The sequence below is a fragment of the Bos taurus genome, chromosome 28, assembly GCF_002263795.3.
Source record: "Bos taurus isolate L1 Dominette 01449 registration number 42190680 breed Hereford chromosome 28, ARS-UCD2.0, whole genome shotgun sequence".
Taxonomy (NCBI): domain Eukaryota; kingdom Metazoa; phylum Chordata; class Mammalia; order Artiodactyla; family Bovidae; genus Bos; species Bos taurus.
Window position 1 is genome coordinate 42,194,349 of NC_037355.1, and position 26,739 is coordinate 42,221,087.

At 48.9% G+C, this 26,739-nt stretch overlaps 1 protein-coding gene across 2 annotated transcripts; it reads right to left on the minus strand.

The window, feature by feature from the left end:
• LOC112444752 (anthrax toxin receptor-like) lies at positions 1–25,048 on the minus strand. 2 transcript variants are annotated; one of them, XM_059882701.1, is made up of 12 exons: positions 24,413–25,046; positions 17,143–17,214; positions 15,608–15,679; positions 12,792–12,873; positions 12,653–12,686; positions 11,695–11,774; positions 11,548–11,616; positions 11,141–11,218; positions 10,979–11,039; positions 3,904–3,999; positions 570–639; positions 1–173 (listed from the first exon to the last, which is right to left on the minus strand). In XM_059882701.1, the coding sequence occupies exons 1-12, from the start codon at positions 24,667–24,669 to the stop codon at positions 98–100; spliced, it is 1,047 nt and encodes a 348-aa protein (XP_059738684.1). In that variant the 5' UTR covers positions 24,670–25,046; the 3' UTR covers positions 1–97. The 2 variants fall into 2 exon arrangements, with proteins under 2 accessions (XP_059738684.1, XP_059738685.1); XM_059882702.1 differs by lacking the exons at positions 1–173; positions 570–639 and adding an exon at positions 2,345–2,772 and having other exon boundaries at positions 24,413–25,048.
• Between the last annotated feature and the right edge of the window lie 1,691 nt (positions 25,049–26,739).

Sequence of the window (26,739 nt, forward strand, 5' to 3'; positions counted from 1 at the left end):
ATAGAAGAGGGCAAATGCTGACAAGGTGACAACTGACAGTTCTTGCACTTGTCTCAATCTGTTTCCCCAGATGTCTTTATTGTAATGACGTCAAACATCAGGCGTTTGGAGCTTCCAGGGAGCAGGAAGCACGGGCAAGGAAAGCTGATGCCCAGACAACATGCGACTGACCTCTGAAATGAAGGCAGACCAGGCAGTGAGGAGCCCTGCATGGGGTTAGATACCCTCATGACCACGGACTAAGTGACTAAGGATGGCTGTATGTGTCACCATCCCAACTCTGTATGTACACAGCATGTTGGCTTCGTCTGGAAAAGCTTCCTGGAGTAAAGGTACCATCCCTGGGACACACCGTCTCCCACATCCTGCCCTCCTCAGCAGAGCCTGGGTCACAGCCCACAGCGGATCTCTTTACACCTCAGGGGATTATCAACCAGGACAGGGGTGGAGGATGCCTGAGCCGTCTTGGAGACAGACATGTGCTGCCCTCAGTAAATGGGGCATCCCACACTCCGGACTCCTCATGGCAGGGAAACCTGCCCAAAGGGCCCCAGATCATAAACACTTACTTTCCAGCCTCAAGAAAAACATGTCCTATGCAGACTAGTTTTTCTCCAGTCACTGAGTCAGGTGGTTTAGCTAAAAGACAATCATATGAAGAGTGTCAATGGACTTGTCCATCCATCCACCCCTCCCCTTCTGCCTGCCCTTGGTAAGCAGAGCCACCGCTCCGGCAGAAGCAGCTTCTCTTCTCTGCCTTCTTCTGACACCCTACCATGCACCAGGCGCGGTGCAGGGGCTCAGGTGTTTCATGGGAACAAGGTGGGCAGAAGCTTGCTCTTAAGGGCCTGACATTTGTGGGACTCAACATGGAGACAGACAATAAAGTACCAAACAACAAAATGAATGCCAGGGAGAAAAGCACCATGATGTCCATAAGCAAGGGAAGGAATAGGGAAGGGAGTGGAAGGAATAACTGCTTAGTCTTTTAGAGACACAATTTCTCCTTAAGAGAAAATGAAATATTTACACAGAACATGATGGGGGATATCTGGGATTTGCTTTATAATAATCAGTGGTGAAAATATAAGCAAACCAGGTTGGCCAGCGTTGATAATTATTGAAAGCAGGTAAGGCTGCTTCAAGGGCTCTATACAATTTTTGCCACTTTTGTATGTTATTGAGAATTCTCATTAAAGATAAGGTCTCTGAGGCAATGTTCCTGGAGCTGAAACCAGATGAGGGGAAAGGCAAGGGAAGTGCTGAGGAAGAGTGCCAGGCTGTGGGCACCTGTGCCATGGCCTGTGGCACAGTCAGCTGAACTTGTTGACGGAAAGAGATGAGTGGTGGGGGACTCGTGGACCCTGGGAAGGGGTGTGGGCTTTATTCTAAGTACAGTGAGTGTGTCGAGGGGCTGTCCAAGTCCAGATGAGTTTGGATACAGAGGCAGAAGGCCCTGTAGGTGGCCTGGATGTGGGATGAGAACAAATGGAAGTCACGGATGACACGCAGGTTAGTGAGCAGAGCGTCTGGGTGGGTGGTGGTGCTGTCTGTGCACACAGGGAAGCCCCTGTGTCCGGGCTTGTTCTATAATGTTGTGGGGGTTGGCAGATGGCCCTCAGGAGCCCCCGCCAGTGCACGGTGAGTGGCTGTGGAGCCTTCCCTCTCCTGAACCCTAACTATTCTCACCCCCTGACTGTCTGCACTTCCCTTCCCAGTGACCAGCTTTTGGCCATAATTCAGTTCTCACATTAGCGACGAAGTTCTGAACTGTTTTCCCCTTCATTGGTACTGATATTAAAAAACTAATCACTAAGTTTATTTAGGGGGAAGGATTTGTGTCTGAGGGGTAGAATGGCTGAGATTAGGGTGAAAAAAAATCACAAGAAAATGTAGTATAATCTCCACAGTGTTCACACAGCAGGGAGAGTGAGGTAATGGCAGCCACCTCATATACCGAGGGTCACAAGAACACCATGTTTAAAGATTTCTTAATATGTGAAATCATGACACACTTAAGATAGACAATATAAAGCATACAGAAATGTTGGTTTTAAAATTAATCTTTGTTATGCTTTTCTGTGTTTACTAAAAAGTTTTCCCAGATGTTTTAATCAGAGTAAACTATAATGAGAGACTACCAAATGAATCCTCATTGCACTCATGGCAATCCTCAGGGCTCATGGCAATAAATACTGCTGATCCACCACTCTGGTCAGCCTCCAGCCACATCCACCATGGTGGTCAGCAGAGAGCCCAGCAGGAATAAGCTCTCCCATGTGAGATCTCTGTGCTGGTCCACCTCAGAGAGAAACTGAGGACACCACGAGTGAGAAAACAGTAATAGAAGTGTCTGAGAACATTTATTGGATGATAGGTTGTTCCCAACCTTTTTCAAGAACTCTCATCAGCAAGGCCAAAGGCCCAGACTAGGTGGTCAGATCACTGCTTTCCAGCTCTTACTGCATCAGCTACATACAATTAGGTCTCATTTGAGAATTAACTGAGATCGTGCATATAAGCCACTTAGCACATAACCTGATGCAGCAGGTGCTCAATAAACATACGTTCTCCATACAAATGATTTACGGTAGGAACCACTCCTGAGAAAGTACAGACCAAGGGAAATCTAACCCCCAAGGCCATTTACACCCTGTGTGGTGTGAGAGTGTGGAAATGGCAGAGCCCTGCCTGTTCTATGCACCCATGTAAGGAGACATGGTCCAGAAGTGTCCTGGTGGAGAGGACTCGCTCTGGGTTTATCAGATGACCCTGGAATGAGGAGTCAGAGAACATAATATAATCATATCCAATCAACGTATCAGGGGGTTGGCTGGGAGAGTTAAGGAGGAAGAGGAAGTCCAACTATCTCCAGGCACTCTCTGGGGGAGGTCAGACCTGCCTCAGTGATGAGGGCACATCTCCTGCCCCCACTGTGGGCTTTCTCAGGCTGCTCCCCCATTGTGGAGGATATTTGTGCCTGAATATTTCCAAATAGTAGCCTTATGTATATGGTAGGGCTTAGTTCAAAGAAGGCAATGGCACCCCACTCCAGTACTCTTGCCTGGAAAATCCCATGGATGGAGGAGCCTGGTAGGCTGCAGTCCATGGGGTCACTAAGAGTCAGACATGACTGAGCAATTTCACTTTCACTTTTCACTTTCATGCATTGGAGAAGGAAATGGCAACCCACTCCAGTGTTCTTGCCTGGGGAATCCCAGGGATGGTGGAGCCTGGTGGGCTGCCGTCTTTGGGGTCACACAGAGTCAGACACGACTGAAGCGACTTAGCAGCAGCAGCAGCGGCAGGGCTTAGTTAGTGCACCTACTCTACAGACCCCATTTTACAGTACAGATAATAGAGGCTGAGAACAGAACATTCATTAGGTCAAAATCACACATGTAAAATGGGCCTGAGCCAAGATCCCAGGGCCCAGGCCTGGCTGTTGTCATCCTTTCTCAATCCCGGTGACCCAACTCTCCTGGGAGAGCTCAGTGCACCTTGCACAGACTCAGGGCCCCAGGGCTGCCTCCACTTCTCACCAACAGACTCATAAGATTCAGGTCCTTTCTCTCAAGGGGAGGGAGGGCCAAGGAAATAGTGGGAGAATGTAGCATGAGGGCAGAGCCAGCGCTCCCAGCAGGGCTGAGCCTTTGCAGGGATAAGCCCGGATCCAAGGCTTTCTTGACTTGTTGGGGACTGATCACTCCCCAGCCTGAGATGAAGGGCAAGGGGGCCAGGTTTCCTAGCCACGTCCCTGCCTCTGCTTGTCCCCACTCCTTCTATCCTCAGAGTGTCTAAGTGAATGGTAAGGAAGGCATCTGACGGCTGGGTTGGCTGAGGGAATGCAGTGTGGTGTGGAAAGTTTGTCACTTAGAGGCACCAAGGTGGGGGGTTACTTACTGTAGACTTTGTTTTTGTCCAGTTTATATCTGCAAGTATAGTCACTAATTTTGTCTGGACTCAGGTCAGGTGCATAAAATCCGAGATGGTAGGATTCTGCAAGGGCAACATCCAAATTTCTGTGTTAGGAGTGGTTGAGTCCTGACTTCCTTCCGACTTCACAATTATTACAGGTCACCCCATAACTGCATTCCCCGGGGACACCCGTAAGGAACCAGGGTCTGAATAACCCATTTGTCCCCTGGGCTCACCTGTTGTCACTGACGGTCCACTCTGAGGCAGCAGGGCTGGGCTTTGAGAACTCAGGGGACCTCTTACTACTTCCCCTGACCCATCAAACTCACTAAAGGCACCCAATGTCATCCCCACCACAGAGGCAAATCCAGTCTCGGGTTTCTGACCCATATGTCCCAGAGTCTTCCCTAGGCATTGCAGGCAGTGCTCTCCACCAGGCCCTCCCTTACACAAAGACAGGAACCAAGATAAAGCAAGCTGAAGATAGATCTGACCCTTGTTTGAGTTGAGCACACAAGGCTGGTGCTTTGTGTAGCACCAGCTACACAAAGGACTTTCTCGCACTTGGGGTTTATTCCTCTTCCCTGTGCTTCTCTGTGCCTATAGCAGGCTAGAGACCCCAGGAGCAAGGCCAGGACCTGGGTGAGGCAAGCAAGGAGGAAAGGACCCTGCACAGGAGAATCCCCCATGGAGGATAAAACCTTGTCTTAGATGTGGTTCTGAAGTATTCAATGACTGCTCTTCCCTTCCCTCTTCCTGACCCTTCATGTTCCTCACACAATGCCCCCAGGGTTCACCAGCACTTCCTTTTGCCAGGGTGAGAGACATTGATATGCTAAAGTGAAGTTCTGGGCCATAGCCTCTCTCTAGGCTGCTGGGAATTTCTGGTCCCGGAGGCAAATACCAGGGGACCCAGAGAAGACGGCTTCCCTGGTGGCTCAGTCAGTAAAAAATCCACCTGCAATGTGGGAGACTGGGATTCAGTCCCTGGGTTGGGAAGATCCTCTGAAGGAGGGCATGGCAACCCACTCCAGGATTCTTGTCCAAAGAATCCCCATAGACAGAGGAGCCTGGAAGGCTACAGTCCATGGTGTTACAAAGAGTTGGATCTGACTAAGAGGCTAAGCACAACAATCTGGGGAGTTGTCCAGGATAACATGCAAGTCTTCTTGCTCTAAGCCCAAGGTCATTAGCCTCCACCTGTGCCTCCTGGACAAAGTTGGTGAATTTCAATCCCATATGCTTCATTTGCCCAAGGTCAGTTAACTCGAGGAGCATTCCTCAGAAATGCCAGCACAGACTTTTATCTGGCAGTCCTGATTCCTCCTGCTTCAGGTATCCCTGCAGTTCCCATCAGATCAGGGCCAAGTTTGCAATTTCTCTGCTTGCAGAAAATATATTCTCAGCCTGTGGGCTGAAGCTGGCTTGATGATAAGTTTTTTTAGGTTTTCAAGGGTTCTCCAAAAATCGCACCCCCTGTTTAAAGTCTGCATACTTTCTTGACACCAAATAAACAAAAATTTTTGAAGAAAGAACAGAGCTGGAGCTGGTGCACTGGGACGACCCAGAGGGATGGTACAGGGAGGGAGGAGGGAGGAGGGTTCAGGATGGGGAACACGTGTATACCCGTGGTGGATTCATGTTGATATATGGCAAAACCAATACAATATTGTAAAATTAAAAAAAAAAAAAAAAAACAGAGCTGGAGGTATTATGTTTCCTATTTTCGGACTATACTCCAAAGCTGCAGTAACCAAAACAGTATGGTACTAATACAGAAAGAGACACATAGGTATAGACAGCCCCAAAGTAAACCCATGCACATATGGTCAGCTGAACTATGACACAAAAGCCGAAGCACCTTCTCTGCTCACCGAGACATGGGAATCTGTATTTGTCCCAGAAAAAGCAGGTGGGACTGTGTCTTGCACATACACGTTTGCCAGCACAACTGGGTCCACCTGAGCAGGGCAGCTGCCCCTCAGTCTCAAAGCGGATTGTCTGCAATTTACATTTTAGGATTACTTTTTGCAAAGAAGCATAGCTCTAAACGAATAAACTATATTGTAAGTAGACACAGGCAGAGAAAGGAAACCTTAACTGCCAGAATATGGAGAGGTCGGGCTCTAGATGAGGCAAAAATAGACCGTGTAGCCTTCCTGCCAAAAAGACAAGAGGAACCAGAAAAGTGGGAAAATCCATGCAAGGCACTACCTGCTGTGTTCATTCAAAATGATGTTCTCCACAAGCAAGCATCTACAGTGCGCCTATCAATCTTTATACTTCTTCCTTTAAGTCTCCTGAATCCACAAGGTACACATGATCTACTACTCCCAATTTTACAGAGGGTGAAATTGGAGCTAAGATAGGGCAAGAGGTTCCCCCTACTCTCTGGCAGGTACAGGGCCAGAATCTGAGCTCAAGTACCTAACCCAGCACCCACTCACACCGCCTCTGCTCCTGTCTTGAAATGAAGTGCAAGTTGTTTAGTCGTGTCCAACTTTTTGCGACCCCATGGACTATACAGTCCATGGAATTCTCCAGGCCAGAATACTGGAGTGGGTAGCCGTTCCCTTCTCCTGGGGATCCTCTCAACCCAGGGATTGAACCCAGGTCTCCCGCACTGCAGACGGATTCTTTACCAGCTGAGCCACCAGGGAAGCCCATTCCTGCCTTAATTCTGAACATCTATCACACTCCTCTCCAGGGACACATCCTCCCTGACACTTTGATACGTGGATTTTTCAGCTCGTTGGACTGAGTTGGAACCAGAGAGGAGCTGGCAAGCCCCAGCCTCATGGTAAAGATTGGACTCTGCCTCCTCCTCCATGTGGGTGACAGGAGGGAGGGCAGCAGCCGAGGGCAGGGCCAGCTGACAGCCCAGAGCACAGACCATGCTGCCTCTTCAGTGGCAGTGCGCACTGCCCTCAGCCTGGCGCCTTCCTTCCGCCTTGGGTCTCCTGCTGCCTCCAGCCCTGCTCAGGTGCTGCTTCACCTTCGCAGCAGAGCCCCTCTGCCCCAGGCAGTGCTGCTCTCAAAGGAGGGCTTCTAAACTCTGGCAAGTCTCCAAAGTGGAAGGCAGGGTGATGGTTTCAGGTTTTTGAGCAGAAGAGAGTTCAAAATAAACAAGTTTTCTTTGTCCAGGCAGCAGCCTCTTCTGTTTCCCAACACCCCATATCCTAATTCCTCTCAACAGTTAGCCCCACAGGATGAAAATGAAGTTGCAAGAAGAACTGAAATCAGCGCACAGGGCTTCATTTCCCATGCACAGTGCAGCTGCCCACCAGAGGCAGAAGGATCAACAGCCTGAGGGATACTGATCCTTTGTGGAGGAGAGAGCTTTCTCTCTGGAAGAAAAGTTACACACCAGGTCACCTGGGGCCGCCAGACAGAGTTATGGGAAGGCAGGCTCCCTGAGAAAGCCAGGTGGAGAGGAGCTTGAAGAGGGCATGCAACCTGCACGAGACTGACTAGGGTGCACGGATAGAGGTGACCTGCCTTGGGGAGGGCAGATGGCGGAGCCCTACATGCAGCTTGGCACGGCCATTTTGAGACAAGCTGGACACTGCCCACAGTGAGCTGGGTGGCCTCTCAAGGTATCAGTTCTACTTCTGGTCTTGATCCCAGGGATACTCTGAGCCAAGAGGGGTAACCATCAGAACAGTCCCGCAATGTGACTTGTAGTATACTTATTAGGAATGATCTGAATACTGACCAAGGGAGACTAATGAAATACATTGGTCCATTCATGCAGGGAATACCGTGCAGAGGCTGGAAAACATTATGTACTGCACGATCCCACTAAAGGAAAAATATCTTCATAAAGTATATTTAGGTAGGAGTTTACATATAAAAGCAGAACTCCTTGTGATTGTTAGCTCAGGAGAAAGTGGGATGGGACAAGGGGGGACCTTATCCTGGAGGAGGGGCAGTCTCTGCCCAGGCTGGCTGCAGGAGTGCCCGTCTGTGACCATCCTTCATGCCTCAGGTCCTCCTGCCCCACAGAGCCTTCCCACCCCCCCTCACAGAGAGTCTCTGGCCAGGATGCAGAGCTGGACACCAGAGGGAAGCCCTGCTCTGCACTGGCTCCTACTATGGCCTTTGCTGCCGGGTTCTTGCAGACACTCACTCTGGTCTGGTCATATACAGGAAAACGGGTGACAGGCTGCCGCCTCCAGCCTGCCTTCCAGGGCCAAATCTCAAGCAAACCCAGCAACCCACAGGGTGGGTGAATCCCCAAACCACAGTGGCGAGTGCCCGGGGCCAGATCCTGTGCTCATCCCTGTGAGTCACTGAGGAGAGGTTCTAAAGCAGCAAATTAGACTGTAGAGGAAGAAATCAGGGAGTAGCTGTCTCCAGGGGGTGGGGGAGGGATTGCCTGGGAAGGGAGCTGAGGGGACACTCTAGGTGCAAATGTAATGCTCTGAGTCTTTGTGGGGTTTGGGGTTACATGGGTGCCCTGTGCATTTGTCAGAACTCATCAAATGATACACTTAGGTCTGCTGCATTTCAAAAAGAGAACTCAACCAAAAAGTTACCAGGTAAAGTTAGGCACAATGAAGGGTTTGGAGGTGAGGTAACCCCATGATAAACGATGATAGAAATGCTGTCAGTCCAGGTAGTGGAGACAGGAGAGTCCACTGTACATCTGTGTTCACTTTGCTTTGCTATAGTTATGAACATTTCCATAATAAAAGGTAGGAAAAAGCGAGGTGAATGATAAAAATTAAAATAGCCATGGACACAGTGAAGCAGAAGTCACAGTACATAAGTGACAAATGACAGAAAAACATCAAAGCTGTGGGAAGCCGCAGCGAGCAGCTGACCAGGAGAGGCTCTGGGACTGAGGCACCAGGAGAGTAACATCTGAAAGGGTGGTAAGCTGAAGCCTGTAAAGCTGAGGGAGGTTTTTCAGGAAGTTCAGTCCCCTGATCCCACAGCCTCTGCAGCAGGTGAGCTTACAGCAGAGGCTGGTCCTTGGAGAGTCTGATGATCCAGCTGGAGGGCCTCAGCTTCTGTGGTCAGGTGGGAAGGGAAGCGGCCTGCTCAGCCCCTCGTGCCCTGGGCAGAGGAGGGACTGGAGCACAGGCCTGGAGGCAGGCCTGGGGCACAGGCCTGGAGGCAGGCCTGGGGCACAGGCCTGGAGGCAAGGAGGCGGGCAGAGGCCTCTGCTTAGTCTTGGAGTAGAGTCTTAGTCCTGAGAGGCTGAAGAAGTGACCTGCCTCATGCTCACCTCCTCCAGGCTTCCTCACGCCCGGCCTACTGACTTATTCAGAGTGACAGCTTCTGTTTGTTTCAGGCCCAGGTTCCTGCCTTGAGCTTTCCCCCCAGTGACAGCCGTGCTGTGAGACGGCTTTCGACAAGATGCCGGCAGTGGTAACGGTTAGAGCAGTACCACTTGACCTCACTGGCAGAGGGTGTGCAGTGGGCACCTGTCACCCCTGCTGGGCCACCACAGGGCGTGAATGACAACAGGCATCCTCCCCTGGGGTCTGACAGGGCTGTGTGTGTCCTGGGGACATGATCAGAGCATGGAAGCTGTCAGGCTGTTAGACAGCTGGCAGCAACACCAGAGAAGCAGGGAAAGACCCTGCACGTGTGTGTGTCTCTCCTCACATCTACACTTCGCATTGCAGGTCACAGGGTCAGAGACAGGAGGAGTCAGGGTCAGACGTGACCTACAGTGAGTGCAGCTGAGGACGTTTTCATCCTGGGTGTTCTTTAACCATTTCCTTCCCCAACCTGGGCTCTGCATGAGAGTGGGGGCAGAGCCAGGGGCCAGCTCCTGTTGGTAAGGACCACCAGCTTCCAGATACTGTGCCAGTCACTGTGAATCCCACTGCGTCTACATCTCTTTGCAGATGTGATAGTGGATGTTTGTTATTTAGACTCTGAGGATGAAATTGGAGCTGCCAGATACTCAGCAACTTGCCCTGGTTTTGTACCTGTGGGCAGCAGATCTCAGATATGAGCGCTGCTCTGTGTGACCACAGCCTACTGCACTGTGGTCTTGCAGTTTGGAGCACCGCAACCAGGACCAGTCTCCTGGGTCTGCGTCCAGCTGCATCCAGCTGGGAGCCGTTTACCCGTGGGAGCTTGTGCTTATCCACCTGCCTCAACTGTGCAAATCCCAGTGATGTGGATGCTCAGGCTGGCACACACAGAGCTCACTCAGAGAGAGCGCTTCTAATGGAAACTTGACTGCACAGGGTCCTTCCCACACCGAGTCAGGGACCCTCCCAGGGAGAGAGGGTATCCTCGTCAAGTTCGAGACCTCAGAGAGAGGCCATCCTTGTTGAATCACTGGGTATAGTGTTGGCTGTGAGAATTTGTGTGGTTGCCTTTGTCAGACTATGGTCCTCTTATGACTTGAACTTTGTCCAATTCTTTTATTCATCCATTGAAAAAAGTCATATTTTCTTTCTCCATTTTGCTGATGTGGTAAATTACACTGATATTTCAAATACTGAGTCAAACTTGCATTTCTGAGGTGATCCTTAGTTAGTCTTGATGTATTGTCCTTTTCATATATTGTTGGATTACATTTGCCAGTGTTCCATTCAGAGTTTAAAAATAAATTTTCTTATTACTTAAAATACATTTCTTATTAATCTGTGCTTTATTTTTCTTATATCTAAGTAAAACTGTTCAGCTTTGAATTTTAAAAAGGTAATTACACTAATCTTACTAGGGTAATTATTTCCCAACACATGTATGTGAAGTCGTTTGGTGGTATATACCTTCAATTTATACAGAGCTGTATGTCAAGTATATCTCAATAAAACCAGAAGAAAAGGTAATTACACCCAATATCTACATCATAATCCATGGCAGACATGACTCACACACACACTTACTTAAATACTCAACACACAATAACATACCCGACATATTTCTGCAACAACACTCCATGCACACACACAGCACACACCAAGACACCACACACACACACACACACAGACTCACACTTACACCAGAGACACACACCTCAGACTCAGGCACATTCACATCACGCACACGCAAATGTCATTTACTCTTGAACAGTGACCCCAGCACGTACCTCCTACACAGGCATAGTAGGTGTCCCCACCCATAACTTGCTTACAGGAATTTCCCACGAGCTGGAAGAGAGTATCATAGGTGGTAGGGTCAGGAAGAGAGACACGCATGAGCATGGTGAGAAGCTACCCCAACCTCCTTCTCACATTTATCCCACACTCACCGATACAATAAAGCCTTCCATGTCATCAGGTTTGGGTAGCTCATATACCTGGGTCTTTGCACCCACAATTTCAAACAACTACAAGGAAGAGAGGATGGCTTGGCAAACACACAAGGGTTGAGAACACAGCATTCTGTCCCGGGAAATAGGCTCTTGCCTGCTGCCATGTTGGACTCCAAGCCTGGCATCTGTCAGTACCCCACCCTCAGGGTGTGGAAAGCTCCTCCACCCACACCTCTGGTGTAGAGTTTACACAACACCTTCTGTTCATCTGAAGTGACTACCTGTTGTCCAAACACTTGGGCTGGGGTACAGGGACATCCACTGGGTGATACTGGGACAGCTGCCTTTGAAAAATTTCCCCAACTGGGTTCAAGGGCGGCGCCTGGTTACCTGTTCTGAATTACCTGGTTTCTCTGAGAGTTTTTCATACCTATGGCATAAAGTTTGGTCTTAAAATTCTTCAACCTGTTGGACTAATAGAAAAAAAGACTGTGAGTAGAAAATACACAACCAGATGGGACACAAAGTTGGAAATGATGGATGGGACTTACTTCCCGCATAGCAGCCCACACTGTCCATTTGTCCAGTGATCCAGCAGTCAAAGCATAAACCATGCTGGCAGCTTTATTGTCTGCAGAACAAGCAGGGAGTGGCCTGGTCAGCAAGCACCTGCCTCAGGCTGCCAGGCCCACAGTGCAGCGCCCACATCTCCTCCTCCTGAGGAGGGGCCACCCTGACCTGAGTACCCACCACCCAGAGCACCTGGACGGAGAAGGACCCTTAGTCTAGGACTCACGTGACAGATGAGGAGCCGGGCTCAGAGTGCTTCCTAGTGACCCTCACTAGGGGCGGGTGGACAGCCTTTATCCTGAATGGCAACTGCAGCTACTTCGCTGGCCAGGACAAGCCTCTCAGCTGAGCTCAGGGAGGAGCACCCAGACTGACTGCCAGAGGCTTGGGCAGCAGCCCCGCCCAGCTCCCTGCCTTCCCAGCAGCCTGTGCTTCCTTCCTGATGAGGCCACAGCCCTACAGTCTACATGCCAGTGGTTCTGGGCCGAGCACAGCCTTTCCCACTGTTGGAAACATGGTCACAGGACGAGAGTCAACCACAGGGGAGAGGCTGAAGGGGCAGAGCCAGTGCCGTGGTGGACAGAGTGTGGGCAGGCAGGGGCACCAAGGCCTCTGCTCCCCAAACTGAACTATATTTACTCACTCACTGTCCCTGGAATTTCTCTTTTCTTTTTCATGCAGTCCAACTGTAGGTCAAGCAATGATATCTAGTAAGAACTAGGAATTTAAAGCATGACCCCATGTGGTTCTCAGGAACATCCCTGGGGGAGCTTTTCATCCTCACTGTGGGGAGGAGGGACCTGCAGCACAGAGAGGGCAAGGAGCTCGCGCCAAGAGTCAGCGCCAGGAGCTGGCCGAGGAGGGTGTGCACCAGCCCTCGCTGAGGCCCGGGCCTGGCTCTGTCGCACCTGAGCACAGTGACATCAGCGGGCAACTTACTAGCAGAGTAAATTTTCGCAATCTCATCACCTGCCTGAAACAAAATAAAGGAAAGTTGGGGGAGGGCAGTGAGATGACCCAATAATTCTTTAAGAACTTGACAAAGCAGAATAAATCCTCTGACCTATAGAGTCCGTACCCTTTTCAATCCATCGTGCAATCTTCTGGTTCCTGAGGGCCTTACCCCCCGAAGTCTTTGAAGACCTTGTTTTAGTTCATTTCTGAAAACGATTCGAAAGGAGAATAGAGGAGGAATGGGTGTTGATGGCTACAAACAGCCCCGGCTGCCCTGGGACCATTCTGCCCTGTGCAGACCTGCCTGGACCTGAGGGGACACAAGCGGCCCTGTCCTCACTCTTCTGCCCATGTATCTGCCACGGACAGCACCAGCCCTACCCCTTCTTCATTCCCAACTCAGGGGTATGGAGGAAGCTGCTTTTCTGTCCCACAAGTAGGACCTGGTTTTCAAAGTGCTCATCCCTTTATCAGGCATCCAGACTTCAGGGGACTCAGCAAGGGCCCTGCCTTAACTATCTGTGTTGAGAGGGGAGCACTCTGGATGTGCACCTGTGGGTCCAGCACCCCCAACATGACTGGCGGTACTGCTGGCACCTAAGGGGTCCCTGGTGAGGGCACATTATCCTCCAACAAGCAAGGCTGCGTTTGGCAAAGTCACTCTGCTGATGATACGCTGCCCTGTCCCCTCCTCTTCAGCCGCAGATCCCTGAGGGGGACTTGGTCCCTCCAAGCCACTTCTCCCTCTGGACCAGCACTAAAGGGAGTAGTCAAGCTTCTCTGTTAGAGTCTAGGGCTCTTGGCCTTCATCTGTTCCTGAAGAAACAGACCATAAGCTGGAAAAGCGACCTGAGGGCTGTCCATGAAAGGGAGAGTAGTGACTCCAGGCTGCCATGACAATGAGATGTCATCCTCTGCTAAAGCAGATTGCAGGGGATGGGACTGGGACACACTGGGGTGGGGGGCGGAGACTTAGGTTCAGGCTTATCCAGTGTGATGGGCTGAGCTGTCACAGCAAGTCTAAGGATTACATGGTCCCTGAAGGCTGGCTTCTCACTGCAGGCAGAGATGCTCAATGTGCAGTGAAATATGAGAGCCCCAGACCTACTCAACCTAGCCCATGAGAAGAGGAGACCTGGGACCCATTGCCAGGGCAAGCCAAAGCAGATCTTACCTAGCTGAGCAGAAACACATGTCCTGGCACTTTCTAGAAGATTTCAGTTTCGTCATTCACACTTCAGAATATGCTGGAACTCTCAGTGCTCACAGCCTCCTGCCCAGGACCCACATCATCAGGCAACGTTCTCACATGAGTGGCTCTCTCTTCTGCTGCCCTTCCAGCTCTTCTCATACCATGACACCAGGCTCCTACTTCCCTCAGCAATCACTCCTGCTCTTAAAGTACCCCACTCATACGACAGGAGCTGCCGAACCTCTTCCCAGTTCTCACCCACCCCCACCAGCATGCCTGAGGCTTCCTAGCCCCATGCTGTCTGGCTTCTCCAGCACCAGAGCAAGGCCTGTGTGGACGGTGCCCTCTCAGCCTGCTCGCCCCAGTGGATAGGGCTCAGAGAGCACCAGCCCCGGTCCCAGTCCTGCCCCAAATCCTCTGCAGACCCTCTAGAGTCACACTTCTTATCAGGCTCCCTCAGCCACTCTGGACTCACCTTGTACAGCAAGACCCACCCCAGCCCTCTGCCACATCCTCCTAAATGCCTAGGCACTTTTGGAAATGCCCAACCCCAGGCTGAGACCAGCTCCCAGCAAGATTCTGTGGGGTCCTCCTGAGCTGGAAGAATGAGGGTCATGGTTGATGTTGACCTGTTTTCCTAGGTATGTATTCCCCTCCCCATCCAACCCACTCCCCCCCACCCCCCACACACAGGATTTCACTTCTTTTCCTCTCCCTTGAGCTCCATTCCCTCTCCTGAACCCTCTTGTCATGGAAGATTTCTCTCCTTCACTTTCCAGAGAGGACTGTGGAGGCCCTCCATGAGCCTCACTAAACCTCTCTTGGTTCGGGCCTCGAGCCCCACGCCTTGGAAGAGGCAGTTGTCCTCCTCTCCTCCTTGGGCAGCTCTGCCCCCAGAGGTACGTTTCCAGTCCTCACTGGACACCTCTCTGCCACCTATCTCCATGAACTGACACCATCACACTTCCTCCTTGGAAACCTTGCTGTCCTGTTTAAGCTGCTGCTTGTGGCTTCTCTCCAAGGTCCTGAAAAGGGTGCTGTGCCACAAATCCTGGACCCACTTAGTTCTAAATGACCTTAACCTCTCTTTAGTGTTTCACCCACTGAACTGGGTTCAGCGCATCAGGAGCATCTTTATCTCCCTGTTACTAGAAGCACGTCTTAACACCTCCAGGCTTTTTGGCACACTTAGGATGCTGCTGTGTCATGCTTCCCTCCTACACCCAGTTCTGCCTGGTATTTGGAACCACACGCATGGGCTTCCTTGTCTCAGATCCACCAAGGGACCAAGCTCCCACACAGTGAAGCTCCAGCACTTCATCATGCCCATCCCTGCTGCGTGGTTCTGACTCTGCCTGCCCTCTTCCCCCATGGCCCAGAGCAGAGACTGGCACGCAGGGCAGGTGCCCAACACAGGCCAGGGTTCACAAAGGGCCTGCATCTGCTCCTCCAGGTCCCAGGAGTCCTCACAGTGAGCCAGTTCTGAGAAAGGCGAAGAGGGCTGAGAGGACAGGATGAGTGGAGGGCAGGGCTAGGAGGGGGTTGAGATGATCCAGCAGCACAGGAGTCTGCTGGTGTCAGTACAGCCAGGGGTCAGTGGGAGCCAGGGAATCAGGACTGGGGTCTGAGTGGGCACTCAGGAGAGCCCAGGCTGGCCCAGCCTGCACCCAGTGGAGACCCTCAGCTCCCTGGGCCTCTCTATGACCGTGCCCACCAGGCCTACCTTGGAGATTTAAAATGACACTTACCTGTCTGAGGTGAGTGGCAGAATGATATTGCTGACTGAGGAGTAGGTGATGAGAGAAATCCTCAGTTTAGGGCTGGGGAGGAAGCAAGGGTTCATAAGAAGCCGTGAACACTGGTCAAAATTAATATCAACGAGCAGCCAGAGAGGCAGCGGTGCGTGTCAATTTCTGCCCTACCCATCCCAACTCTTTCGCCTTGGTGTGCGTTTCTCTAATCCTGAAAGTTCCAATACTTTCATGACGGGTTCAGAGGCCTGTAAGATGTACGATCTTGCTGAAAGTTGCTAAGATGTCATCTCGGTCCATTTCTATATCCCCCCACCCCAAGCCCCCAAAGTTTCTTTCTCTCTCTCTCAGACACACACACACACACACACACACACACACACACACGTAAGCACACACAGAAACATGTGCATGCTTCCTGCACGCACAAGAAAGTGGGCACTTATGCATTTGTGCGTGAGGGCCTCTCCACGGACCTCTCCTCTAATGTAAAATTCTTTGGACCTTACCACACTTCCTTCCTCTCTGTCTTCCATGCTTGCCTTTTATCTCAGGGAAAGTGTTCTACCTCTCAGCAGCCATTCATGCACACATCCTTCTCTCTTTCCCCCACTGTCTTCTGGTCCATTGACTCATCTTTTCATGAAATTGCTACCTAGCTGGGTTCCCCCTTCTCCTGGTTCAAGTTCCATCTCATTTAATCCATAATTATCAGACTTTTCTCCTGAAGCACAACCTTGATCATGTCAGATCCCTGCCCTAGAATAATCTATAGCTCCCTATTGCTCACAGCAGGTAATCACGAACCTGGCACAAGAAGCCTCCCGAACTGCCCTGTTTAGCTTCATCTCTCAGTCGTCCCTTGAGTCAACCCCGCTTTCTAGCCAAACAGACCACTCACTACAGAAGTGGTTTCTGTTACCCTGTCTTTCCTCATCCTTTAAGATCTAGTTCAATATTCCACAGTCTTTAGGAAGCCAAGCTTGCCTTCTTCTTTTTCTAAGAATACTTGTTTTTTCCTTAAAGTTGCAAGTAACTCCTTTGTTCTTATCCTTTGGTCGTTGGCACCCTTTAACTCGGTGTTTAGGTATGAGACTTGCCTGTTTCCTAATCTGTGAGGTTCTTAAGGACAGAGGGTGTCCCCTACACTGTGACCTGATTCCCAGGCAGGAGTCAAGAAAGATGTTGAGCATGTACTTAGTTGCTTGGTCGTGTCCGACTCTTGCAACCCCATGGACTGCAGCCCACCAGGCTCCTCTGTCCATGGGATTCTCCAGGCAAGAATACTGGAGTGGGTTGCCATTTCATTATCCAGGGGATCTTCCCAACCCAGGAAATGAACGCAGGTCTCCTGTATTGCAGGCAGACTCTTTACCGACTGAGCTATTGGGACCTGGTAAGATCAGTGTGACTGGTAATTCTGCCTCAGAACACCACCTAGGGCTCTCTGCTCCTGAAACCGAAGGACTCCCATTTTCACCGACTGTAAAGAGCTGTGTGCTCTGTCTGGCAGAGAAAAACGCCAGCCATACTTGGTAAACCTCTTCAGCAGCCGTTCTGTTAAATCACAAATTTCATTCCAGGTGTTGCCTTCACCGTTTGACCTGAAAACAAAGAAGACCTGATTAGGAGGGATGAGGCGCCTCCTTGCGGTGGGCAGATTGTCTGCCTCTCCAGTTTCCAGCAGAGTCTTTAGCAACCCTTCCCCACCCCGTGTAGCTGAAGGCTGTCATACTCCCTTAGCAACCTCTTTGGGTCACCCTGGTGGTGACTTTCACCAGCGTGAGTGGTGGAGAAGGTGACCAACCTGACTCTTGTTGGGGATGAGACACTTTGGGTAGTAAACCAGGTTGGTTGACACTCAAGGAATAAGGGAGGATACACTGGCTGGAGAAGTCTGAGCAATTCTAATACGTTTGCACTCCTGGTCCCCTAATTTCGACACGACAAGAAGAGCCCTGGCCTCAGGCAGGAGAAGGATGTACTACTTGGATTATTTTATTCTACTACTTTCTTATCGGCCTGCAAAGCTGAGCCACGCTGAACACTGAAGGCCTTTTCTGGGAACATTCATGGGGAGGGCAGCACTAGGTCCAGGATGCTGCTATCCTGGTGCCGTGATGCCACACCGTCAGGGAGAGCTGCAGGGCCTCCCTATCCCCACTTCCAGTTTCTCACTGCCATCGGCTCTGACCAGTTACCTGAATGGAGAATGGGGAGGCTGGAGAGCCTCACAACCTCTTATATGTAGGTGTGAAGAACTTCCACGTGCCCTGCTGGCCTCGCAGTCCCGCACCTCTGCAGGATGTGCTCCAAGTTACGGAGGGCAAATGTGGGTCTCTCTGGCTAATGGTTTTGTCAAGGTTCTGCACATGGTAGTAGAGAAACTGAGGCTGGTGCCTCGTTCTGGGCTCTTCCTCCGCGAATGTTGGCTCAAGTCTTTGATATGGATTGTGAGTCTGAGAAAACCCGCCGGAGCTCCTTCTTTTTACCTGCAGTGATCACCATGCCCATAAACACCCTGAATATCATATTTAAATGTGTAATTCTCATATACCCAAGGGCGTCCTGACTCCTCTTGGCTGTATCTAAAGCCGTTAGGAGATGGTGAGTAAACTAAGGGTATATAATTCTAACAATACTATAGTTATTATTCATGGAGTATGTCACCCCACTCCAGTACTCTTGCCTGGAAAATTGCATGGATGGAGAAGCCTGGTAGGCTGCAGTCCATGGGGCCGCTAAGAGTCGGACATGACTGAGTGACTTCGCTTTCACTTTTCACTTTCATGCATTGGAGAAGGAAATGGCAACCCACTCCAGTGTTGTTGCCTGGAGAATCCCAGGGACGGGGGAGCCTGGTGGGCTGCCATCTATGGGGTCACACAGAGTCGGACACGACTGAGGTGACTCAGCAGCAGCAGCATGGAGTATGTACATACCAGACACATTACATGCATGATATCCAATGCTGAACACTTCTATGAAATCATCATTATTTGTATTTTACAGATGAGAAAATGGAACTACTTACAGATCAAGCAACATTTCCATGGATGTGAACCATAAGAACCAGCTGTAAACCCCATGATTTAGCCCCTCAACTTAGCAGACCCGGGAGACATGCTGTGTGTGGCAACTGTGGGCGACAAAGCATGAGATGGCCCACCTACCCACAATGCACACTTTGTCCGGGGAGCTCCTGTACTTTTGGTGCGAGGCAACGCCTTTCCTGACCATGCACACCACATCCTGCTTTCCCTCCCATCACTCCTCTCCACTGAGTGCCCCCTCACTGCAGAGGGTCTTCCAAAGAAGATACAAAGGAAACTCAAGTCTTTAACCCACCCAACTACTCTGCAAAAGGTTTCAGTGTGGGATTATTGTGAACGAAGCGTTAGATTCTAGAATATAAGGGAACACCAGCGTTTATGGCAGTGGAAACCATGACAGGGAGCTCCAGGTCCCTAGGAAGGGGGCACTCTGGAACCGAGCAGCCACATGGGCTTCTGCTAAACAAGTTTCAAGCATCACCAGTGCCCTCCTCTTATACGGGAGTGGAGAGACAAGGACCACCAGCAATTGCAGGATAGCTTTGATACTATGCTTGAGACCAAAACACCCTACGGAGATAACTATGATGGGACATTGGAAGTTGTTGGGGCAGGGTCATGTAGGAGAGCTGACCTCTAAGAAAGCTAAATTTTCTTCCTCCTCTAATAAGAACTCAGTAGAGAAGGTGTAAGCCTCAAAAAGCAGGAAACAGTAGTCAGTACAAGCACAGCACTGGAAATGTGATCGTATTATCACAAGGAAAATCTGCAAGATTTTTCTTGGAAGTGAGATCCCGTGGCTGCCTCTTGGAAGTGAGATCGAAACTGGTGAGGAAAGGGTTAGGAGCCTCACGACTTTTGCTGTGAACAGTAAGAGTGTTTGATTTAAAATTTGTGTTCAAGTAGTTTCTCCCAAATGTGAAAATAAAATTACAAACAACAACTTATAGCATGAAGGATGTCATCAACATGGCAGATTCTGAAAATCTAAGCTTTCATTCCCCCAGGGACACACTCAACAACCATACCTATCAGCATCAGCTTTCTAGGAGTCCTAAGAAACAAAAACCAACAATAAAGCAAAGGTGCAGCCAACAAATAGTTCATTTCAAAATGGTAGGAAAGTTCTGCTGCATATTTCGTCACCTTTCTCCCACACCTTCTCTGGCATGGCAACAATTTTGTTTTTGATCACCGGCTTTGTCCCAAGCTGACTTTGATCCAGAGGGCGGAATGTTGACCTTACTTACACATTATTTTGTAAAGCTCACCTTACCTGGCTGGTGTCAATTAGGATGTTTAAAATCAGCTGTGGCGGGCATAGGTGAATTTAGAAACAGACCCATACGCGCAGCCCAAGAGAATGCGCAGGAAAGTCTTGAGAAGACTTTAAGTTTCCACCTCAGGCTGGTCCCTAGGCTCAGTGGTGGTCTGGCTAAGTGCTAAAGAAATGTCCTAGTAAAGAAACATTCTACAAAGAATGGAAGAGGTGGCTTCTTCCCATCACTCCCATGTCTTTTTACTGTTTTGCAATGATTTCATGTTTGTTTCAGATCCTGGCATTTGGGAAATCTCTGTCAATACACTCAATGAATAAGAGTTACAGGAACAGAAACTCTAGTGATCACATACAACAACAAGGAATATTCTTTGCAAAAGTAGTTTGGAAATGATTCAGAATAAATGGACTATTACATGAGTCTATATTAACAGATGAAAGCAAATACAACCCAGTGAGCTATGGTGAATTCTGCTTTCTAGATGTACCACATTATAGTAATAAAAATCCTAATTTTCAACAAAAATAATCATAAAAAATACGAAGAAACCAGACCACTGTTCATTCAAAGGAAGTAAATAAAATTACAGAAATCATTCCTGAAGATGAATGGCATCAGACTTACTAGAAACTCTGTAAGGCATCAGACTTACTGGAAAAACACTTAAAATCATCTTAAATATACTCAGACAGTGGGAAAATAAAGAGAAAGAAATAGAGGAAATTGGGATAGTGATACATGAGCAAAATAAATATCATGAAGGACAAATCATTAACAGATCAAGGAGGAATTTTGGAGCAGAAAAGTATAATAATAAATTGAAAAAATCATAATTAGGGTGGTTCAATAAAAAAGTTACTAGGCAGAGAAAGGAACAAGCAAAGCGGAGGACAGGACAATCGCTGCGGTCTAGTGTTAGGAGCATAACGGAAAAGGAACGAATAAACATGGTCAGAGTCTGAGGGACCTGCAGGACACACTTAAGCAGAACGATATACATACTGTGTGCATTAATAAAGCAAAAAGAAAAAGAAACAAACATTATTTGAAGAAATAACATCCAAAAACGTCCAAAATTAGACAAAATATATGATCCTATAATTCCAAGGATCTTAGGTACAAATGAAATAAACTAAGAGACTCGCATCAAGATACATTATAATCATACTGTTGAAGAGAAAGACTAAGACTCCGGAGCTCCAATTCTGGATCTGTGTATTCTATATTGAGGCTTCGGTAGGTCATTCATCCCCAGGCCTTGAGCAGCCTCCTGGCCTCATGCGTAAAATGGAGATAATAATATTTACTCACATTATGAAGAAGACATGGTGAAGAAACTGCTTTCCTCTCCTACCCCTATCTCCAACCTAGCAACGCACCTGGCTCCCCCAGCCGCCGACCATCCACACTCTCTGGAATCCTGGAGTCTCTGATTTCAAAATAGCTCCAGAATCTTTCCACTCATCACTGCCACCCATATCTACTGGTCCACGCTACCATCGTCTCCTCCCTGGATTCCTGCACCAGACCCCTCACTTAGAAGGCTCTATTCTTGTGCCCTTCATCTGTGACTCTTTTAAACATGATCCAATCACACACCTACTCTGCTCAAAAGTCATCCAAGTATTCTCAGTCTGTCACTATAGTCTTTCCTGGGTACCTCTTTAGAACAGTCCCTCCCTCAAAACTTCTCATCCTCCTGTCCTGATTTCCCCCCTGGTGTTTATCCCCATCTAATACCCTAGCTCCTCTTTGATTTATGTCTTGCCTCCTAAAATGAAAGCTCTAAGAGGAAAAGGACTTTTCAAGTTCTGTTGTGTTTGCTGCCTTATCTCCATTGCCCAAAACAGTGAGTGGTGTATAGAAGTTTTCCAGTAATTATTTCAGTGAGGGGATGAGCAAGGGGACAAGGGAGTGAATAAGACTGCTCACCAATGGATGAAAGAGCCAGACAATTCTGGGAGTGTCACGCACAGAAGTGGGCCTTAGGAAGCATCACTACGAACAAAGCTAGTGGAGGTGATGGGATTCCAATTGAGCTCTTTCAAATCCTGAAAGAGGATGCTGTGAAAGTGCTGCACTCAATATGCCAGCAAATTTGGAAAACTCAGCAGTGGCCACAGGACTGGAAAAGGTCAGTTTTCATTCCAATCCCAAAGAAAGGCAATGCCAAAGAATGCTCAAACTACCGCACAATTGCACTCATCTCACACACTAGCAAAGTAATGCTCAAAATTCTCCAAGCCAGGCTTCAGCAATATATGAACCATGAGCTTCCAGATGTTCAAGCTGGATTTAGAAAAGGCAGAGGAACCAGAGATCAAATTGCCAACATCCGCTGGATCATCTAAAAAGCAAGAGAGTTCCAGAAAACATCTATTTCTGCTTTATTGACTATGCCAAAGCCTTTGACTGTGTAGATCACAATCAACTGTGGAAAATTCTGAAAGAGATGGGAATACCAGACCACCTGATCTGCCTCTTGAGAAACTTATATGCAGGTCAGGAAGCAACAGTTAGAACTGGACATGGAACAGACTGGTTCCAAATAGGAAAAGGAGTACGTCAAGGCTGTATATTGTCACCCTGCTTATTTAACTTCTATGCAGAGTACATCATGAGAAATGCTGGGCTGGAAGAAGCACAAGCTGGAATCCAGATTGCCGGGAGAAATATCAATACCCTCAGATATGCAAATGACACAACCCTTATGGCAGAAAGTGAAGAGGAACTAAAAAGCCTCTTGATGAAAGTGAAAGAGGAGAGTGAAAAAGTTGGCTTAAAATTCAACATTCAGAAAACTAAGATCATGGCATCTGGTCCCCTCACTTCATGGGAAATAGATGGGGAAACAGTGGAAACAGTGTCAGATTTATTTTGGGGGGCTCCCAAATCACTGCAGATGGTGACTGCAGCCATGAAATTAAAAGACACTTGCTCCTTGGAAGGAAAGTTATGACCAACCTAGATAGCATATTCAAAAGCAGAGACATTACTTTGCCAACAAAGGCCCATCTAGTCAAGGCTATGGTTTTTCCTGTGGTCATGTATGGATGTGAGAATTGGACTGTGAAGATGGCTGAGCGCCAAAGAATTGATGCTTTTGAACTGTGGTGTTGGAGAAGACTCTTGAGAGTCCCTTGGACTGCAAGGAGATCCAACCAGTCCATTCTGAAGGAGATCAGCCCTGGGATTTCTTTGGAAGGAATGATGCTAAAGCTGAAACTCCAGTACTTCGGCCACCTCATGCGAAGAGTTGACTCATTGGAAAAGACTCTGATGCTGGGAGGGATTGGGGGCAGGAGGGGAATGGGACGACAAAGGATGAGATAGCTGGATGGCATCACCGACTAGATGGACATGAGTTTGAGTGAACTCTGGGAGTTAGTTGGTGATGGACAGGGAGGCCTGGCGTGCTGCAATTCATGGGGTCGCAAAGAGTCGGACACGACTGAGCGACTGAACTGAACTGAACTGAGGCTTATTCTTCTTACTGTAATGGCCTGAGGCTGGGGAATGGGTATGTAGGTCCCTTTCTTGGACAGCCTCTTTTCCTCCACCCATTTGCAGAATCCAGCAGGATTTGGTCCTGGCACCTCCACCAGCCTCTGTCATACCTCATCCAACCTCTAGGAGTCCATTTCCCTTTTCCAAGAGATTGCATAGGCAAATACATTCCCACTATGTCTCCCAGGATTGTCTTGAGGATGATAGATGCCAGTGATGAGCCTTGGAAACCGTAAAAATGTTTCAGTGCTACTGAGAGTCAAGCCATTGTTACTACTAAATAAGTAAAGTTTATCCTCCGTCTCACAGAGGAGTTGAAAATAGAACCAAGGCAATCTCTCCAGCCTGAGGATTCACCTCGCCCTTTCCTTTGAGGGTCAGAAGGTACCTAATGCACAGCCCAGGTTTCCCAGGGCCACAGGTAGACAAACCAAACTGTTCTTAAAGTGACACAAATTAAAACGTGGTTCTCCAAGCTTTCGAAGAAAGCAGCAAAACAGTTACAACCAGCAAAGCAAAGGACTTTCCAAGCAGAAACACTACAAGAGTGCCTAACAGAGGACACAGCAATCTCTCTGGAAAGAAAACAAAACCAAAACGCACTGTGAGCTTCCCACGGCTGCTGAGAAGGCGGGGCCTAGCAATCACCTGCCACTCCAGGTGTTTAAGGTCATGCACGTGCATCGCAGATCCTGGCCGAGCTGAAGAAAGAGAGACTGGGAAACCTTATGGTGCCCTTTTTCCTTCCAGAAGTAGATATCGCAGGAAATAGATGCCTGGGGCTTTCTTTTTGTCTAGGAACAAGGAGGCCATAGAGGTCTATTCCTTGGGTCTGACCAAGACCGTCCTCATCTCCTCTGTCACAAAGCCAGGGGACCCCTTGAACCCCTTCTTCCCGTCAGTGACCTTGGTGACAGAGGCTCCTTGAGAAGCACAGGGGGCCAGATGGGAGGGCTACTCACGCATCCAAGACTAAATAGAAGTCAAAAGCACCATCACAGTCATGCAACTTGCTCGCCTTGCTCCTGATGCTCCTGTGGAGGCTTCCCCAGCCTGGGCTGAGGTAGCGGTGAATGGTTTTCCAGCCAAAGTCAAGGTGGCGGAAATTTCTCCAGTTCAGGACATCGTGCTGGAAGCTCCCTGCACTCAGCAGTGGAGGGAGCAGCAACAGCAACAGGAAGAGCCCGGGGCCGGGTATCCAGGGCCCACTGCTCTCCATTTACCTGGCCATACATACGGCCCTGTTGGGCCCTGGCCACTCCAGGCCCCCTCAGGCCACAGCCCCCACGACCTCCGCTGCCCAGGGGCCTCCACCCCTCTAGCCCTCTAACCGCGGTGCAAAATGAGCCACCCCTGGTACCTCCCCCGAGGGGGAAGAGGCAAAGATGGTTGGCTTTGGGCCCTTCCCCCACCCCAAGGAAGCAGAATTCCTTGTGATGACCCTTATAATGGATGGGAAGGTTGGCATAGTGACTTTATGACCTGCGGTTCTACTCAATGTCCTGCCTGTGGACAACCCTGGGGGGAGGCAGGGGATGTTTGGAGGGGCAGTAGGGTGAGACCTCTGTCCCTCATCCTTCTCAGGGGGCCATTAAAATCCTGGAGAAATCCTACCTTTTTGTCAACTGAAAGAGAGCAGCTGAGATGGCTTAGATGAGGATATCACCGATGGGAGGAAGTCTGGAAAGTGGAAGTGTAGAGAGTTTCAGTGATCATTCTTGTGACTCCATGGATGGAAGGATCTAGAAGGGGAAGAAGGTCCTGCAAGGATGTCAAAGTACCTTGTGAATGAGGGGCATGCCAGTTATTTTCTGTTGTTTAACAAACCACCCCAAACTGGGTGACATAAAGCAAGAGCTATTTTATTATGGGGCTTCCCTGGTAGCTCAACCTGCAATGCAGGAGACCCTGGTTTGATTCCTGGGCCAGGAAGATGCTCTGGAGAAGGGATGTGTTACCCACTCCAGTATTCTTGGGTTTCTCTGGTGGCTCAGGCAGTAAAGAATCCACCCTGCAGTGTGGGAGACCTGGGTTCGATCCCTGAGTTGGGAAGATCCCCTGGAGGAGGGCATGGCAACTCACACCAGTATTCTTTTTTTTTTTTTGTTTGTTTGTTTTTTTTTTTTTAATCTTCCAATTTTATTTTATTTTTAAACTTTACATAATTGTATTAGTTTTGCCAAATATCAAAATGAATCCGCCACAGGTATACATGTGTTCCCCATCCTGAACCCTCCTCCCTCCTCCCTCCCCATACCATCCCTCTGGGCCGTCCCAGTGCACCAGCCCCAAGCATCCAGCATCATGCATCGAACCTGGACTGGCAACTCGTTTCCTACATGATATTTTACATGTTTCATTGCCATTCTCCCAAATCTTCCCACCCTCTCCCTCTCCCACAGAGTCCATAAGACTGTTCTATACATCAGTGTCTCTTTTGTTGTCTCGTACACTGGGTTATTGTTAACATCTTTCTAAATTCCATATATATGCGTTAGAATACTGTATTTATGTTTTTCCTTCTGGCTTACTTCACTCTGTATAATAGGCTCCAGTTTCATCCACCTCATTAGAACTGATTCAAAAGTATTCTTTTTAATGGCTGAGTAATACTCCATTGTGTATATGTACCACAGCTTTCTTATCCATTCATCTGCTGATGGACATCTAGGTTGCTTCCATGTCTTGGCTATTATAAACAGTGCTGCGATGAACATTGGGGTACACGTGTCTCTTTCCCTTCTGGTTTCCTCAGTGTGTATGCCCAGCAGTGGGGTTGCTGGATCATAAGGCAGTTCTATTTCCAGTTTTTTAAGGAATCTCCACACTGTTCTCCATAGTGGCTGTACTAGTTTGCATTCCCACCAACAGTGTAAGAGGGTTCCCTTTTCTCCACACCCTCTCCGGCATTTATTATTTGTAGACTTTTGGATCGCAGCCATTCTGACTGGTCACACCAGTATTCTTGCCTGGAGAATCCCATGGACAGAGAAGCCTGGCAGGCTACAGTCCACGGGGTCACAAAGAGTCAGACATGACTGAGCAAGTAAGCACAAGCTTTTATTATGCTCATAGTTTCTGGGACCAGAAATCAGAAAGGGGTGGGTGACTTGTGTCTCCAAAGATCAACCTTGGACATAAACAACTCTGAGTCAAAAGTGTTTCAAAAACTCAGATTGTGAATATAAACATTTTTAGAAACAATTTTTCCAATTTATTTTATTTTCTTTTGTTGTCACAAGAGAAGAGAGAAATATGCTGCAAATCATTGTGTAATAAATATAAAATA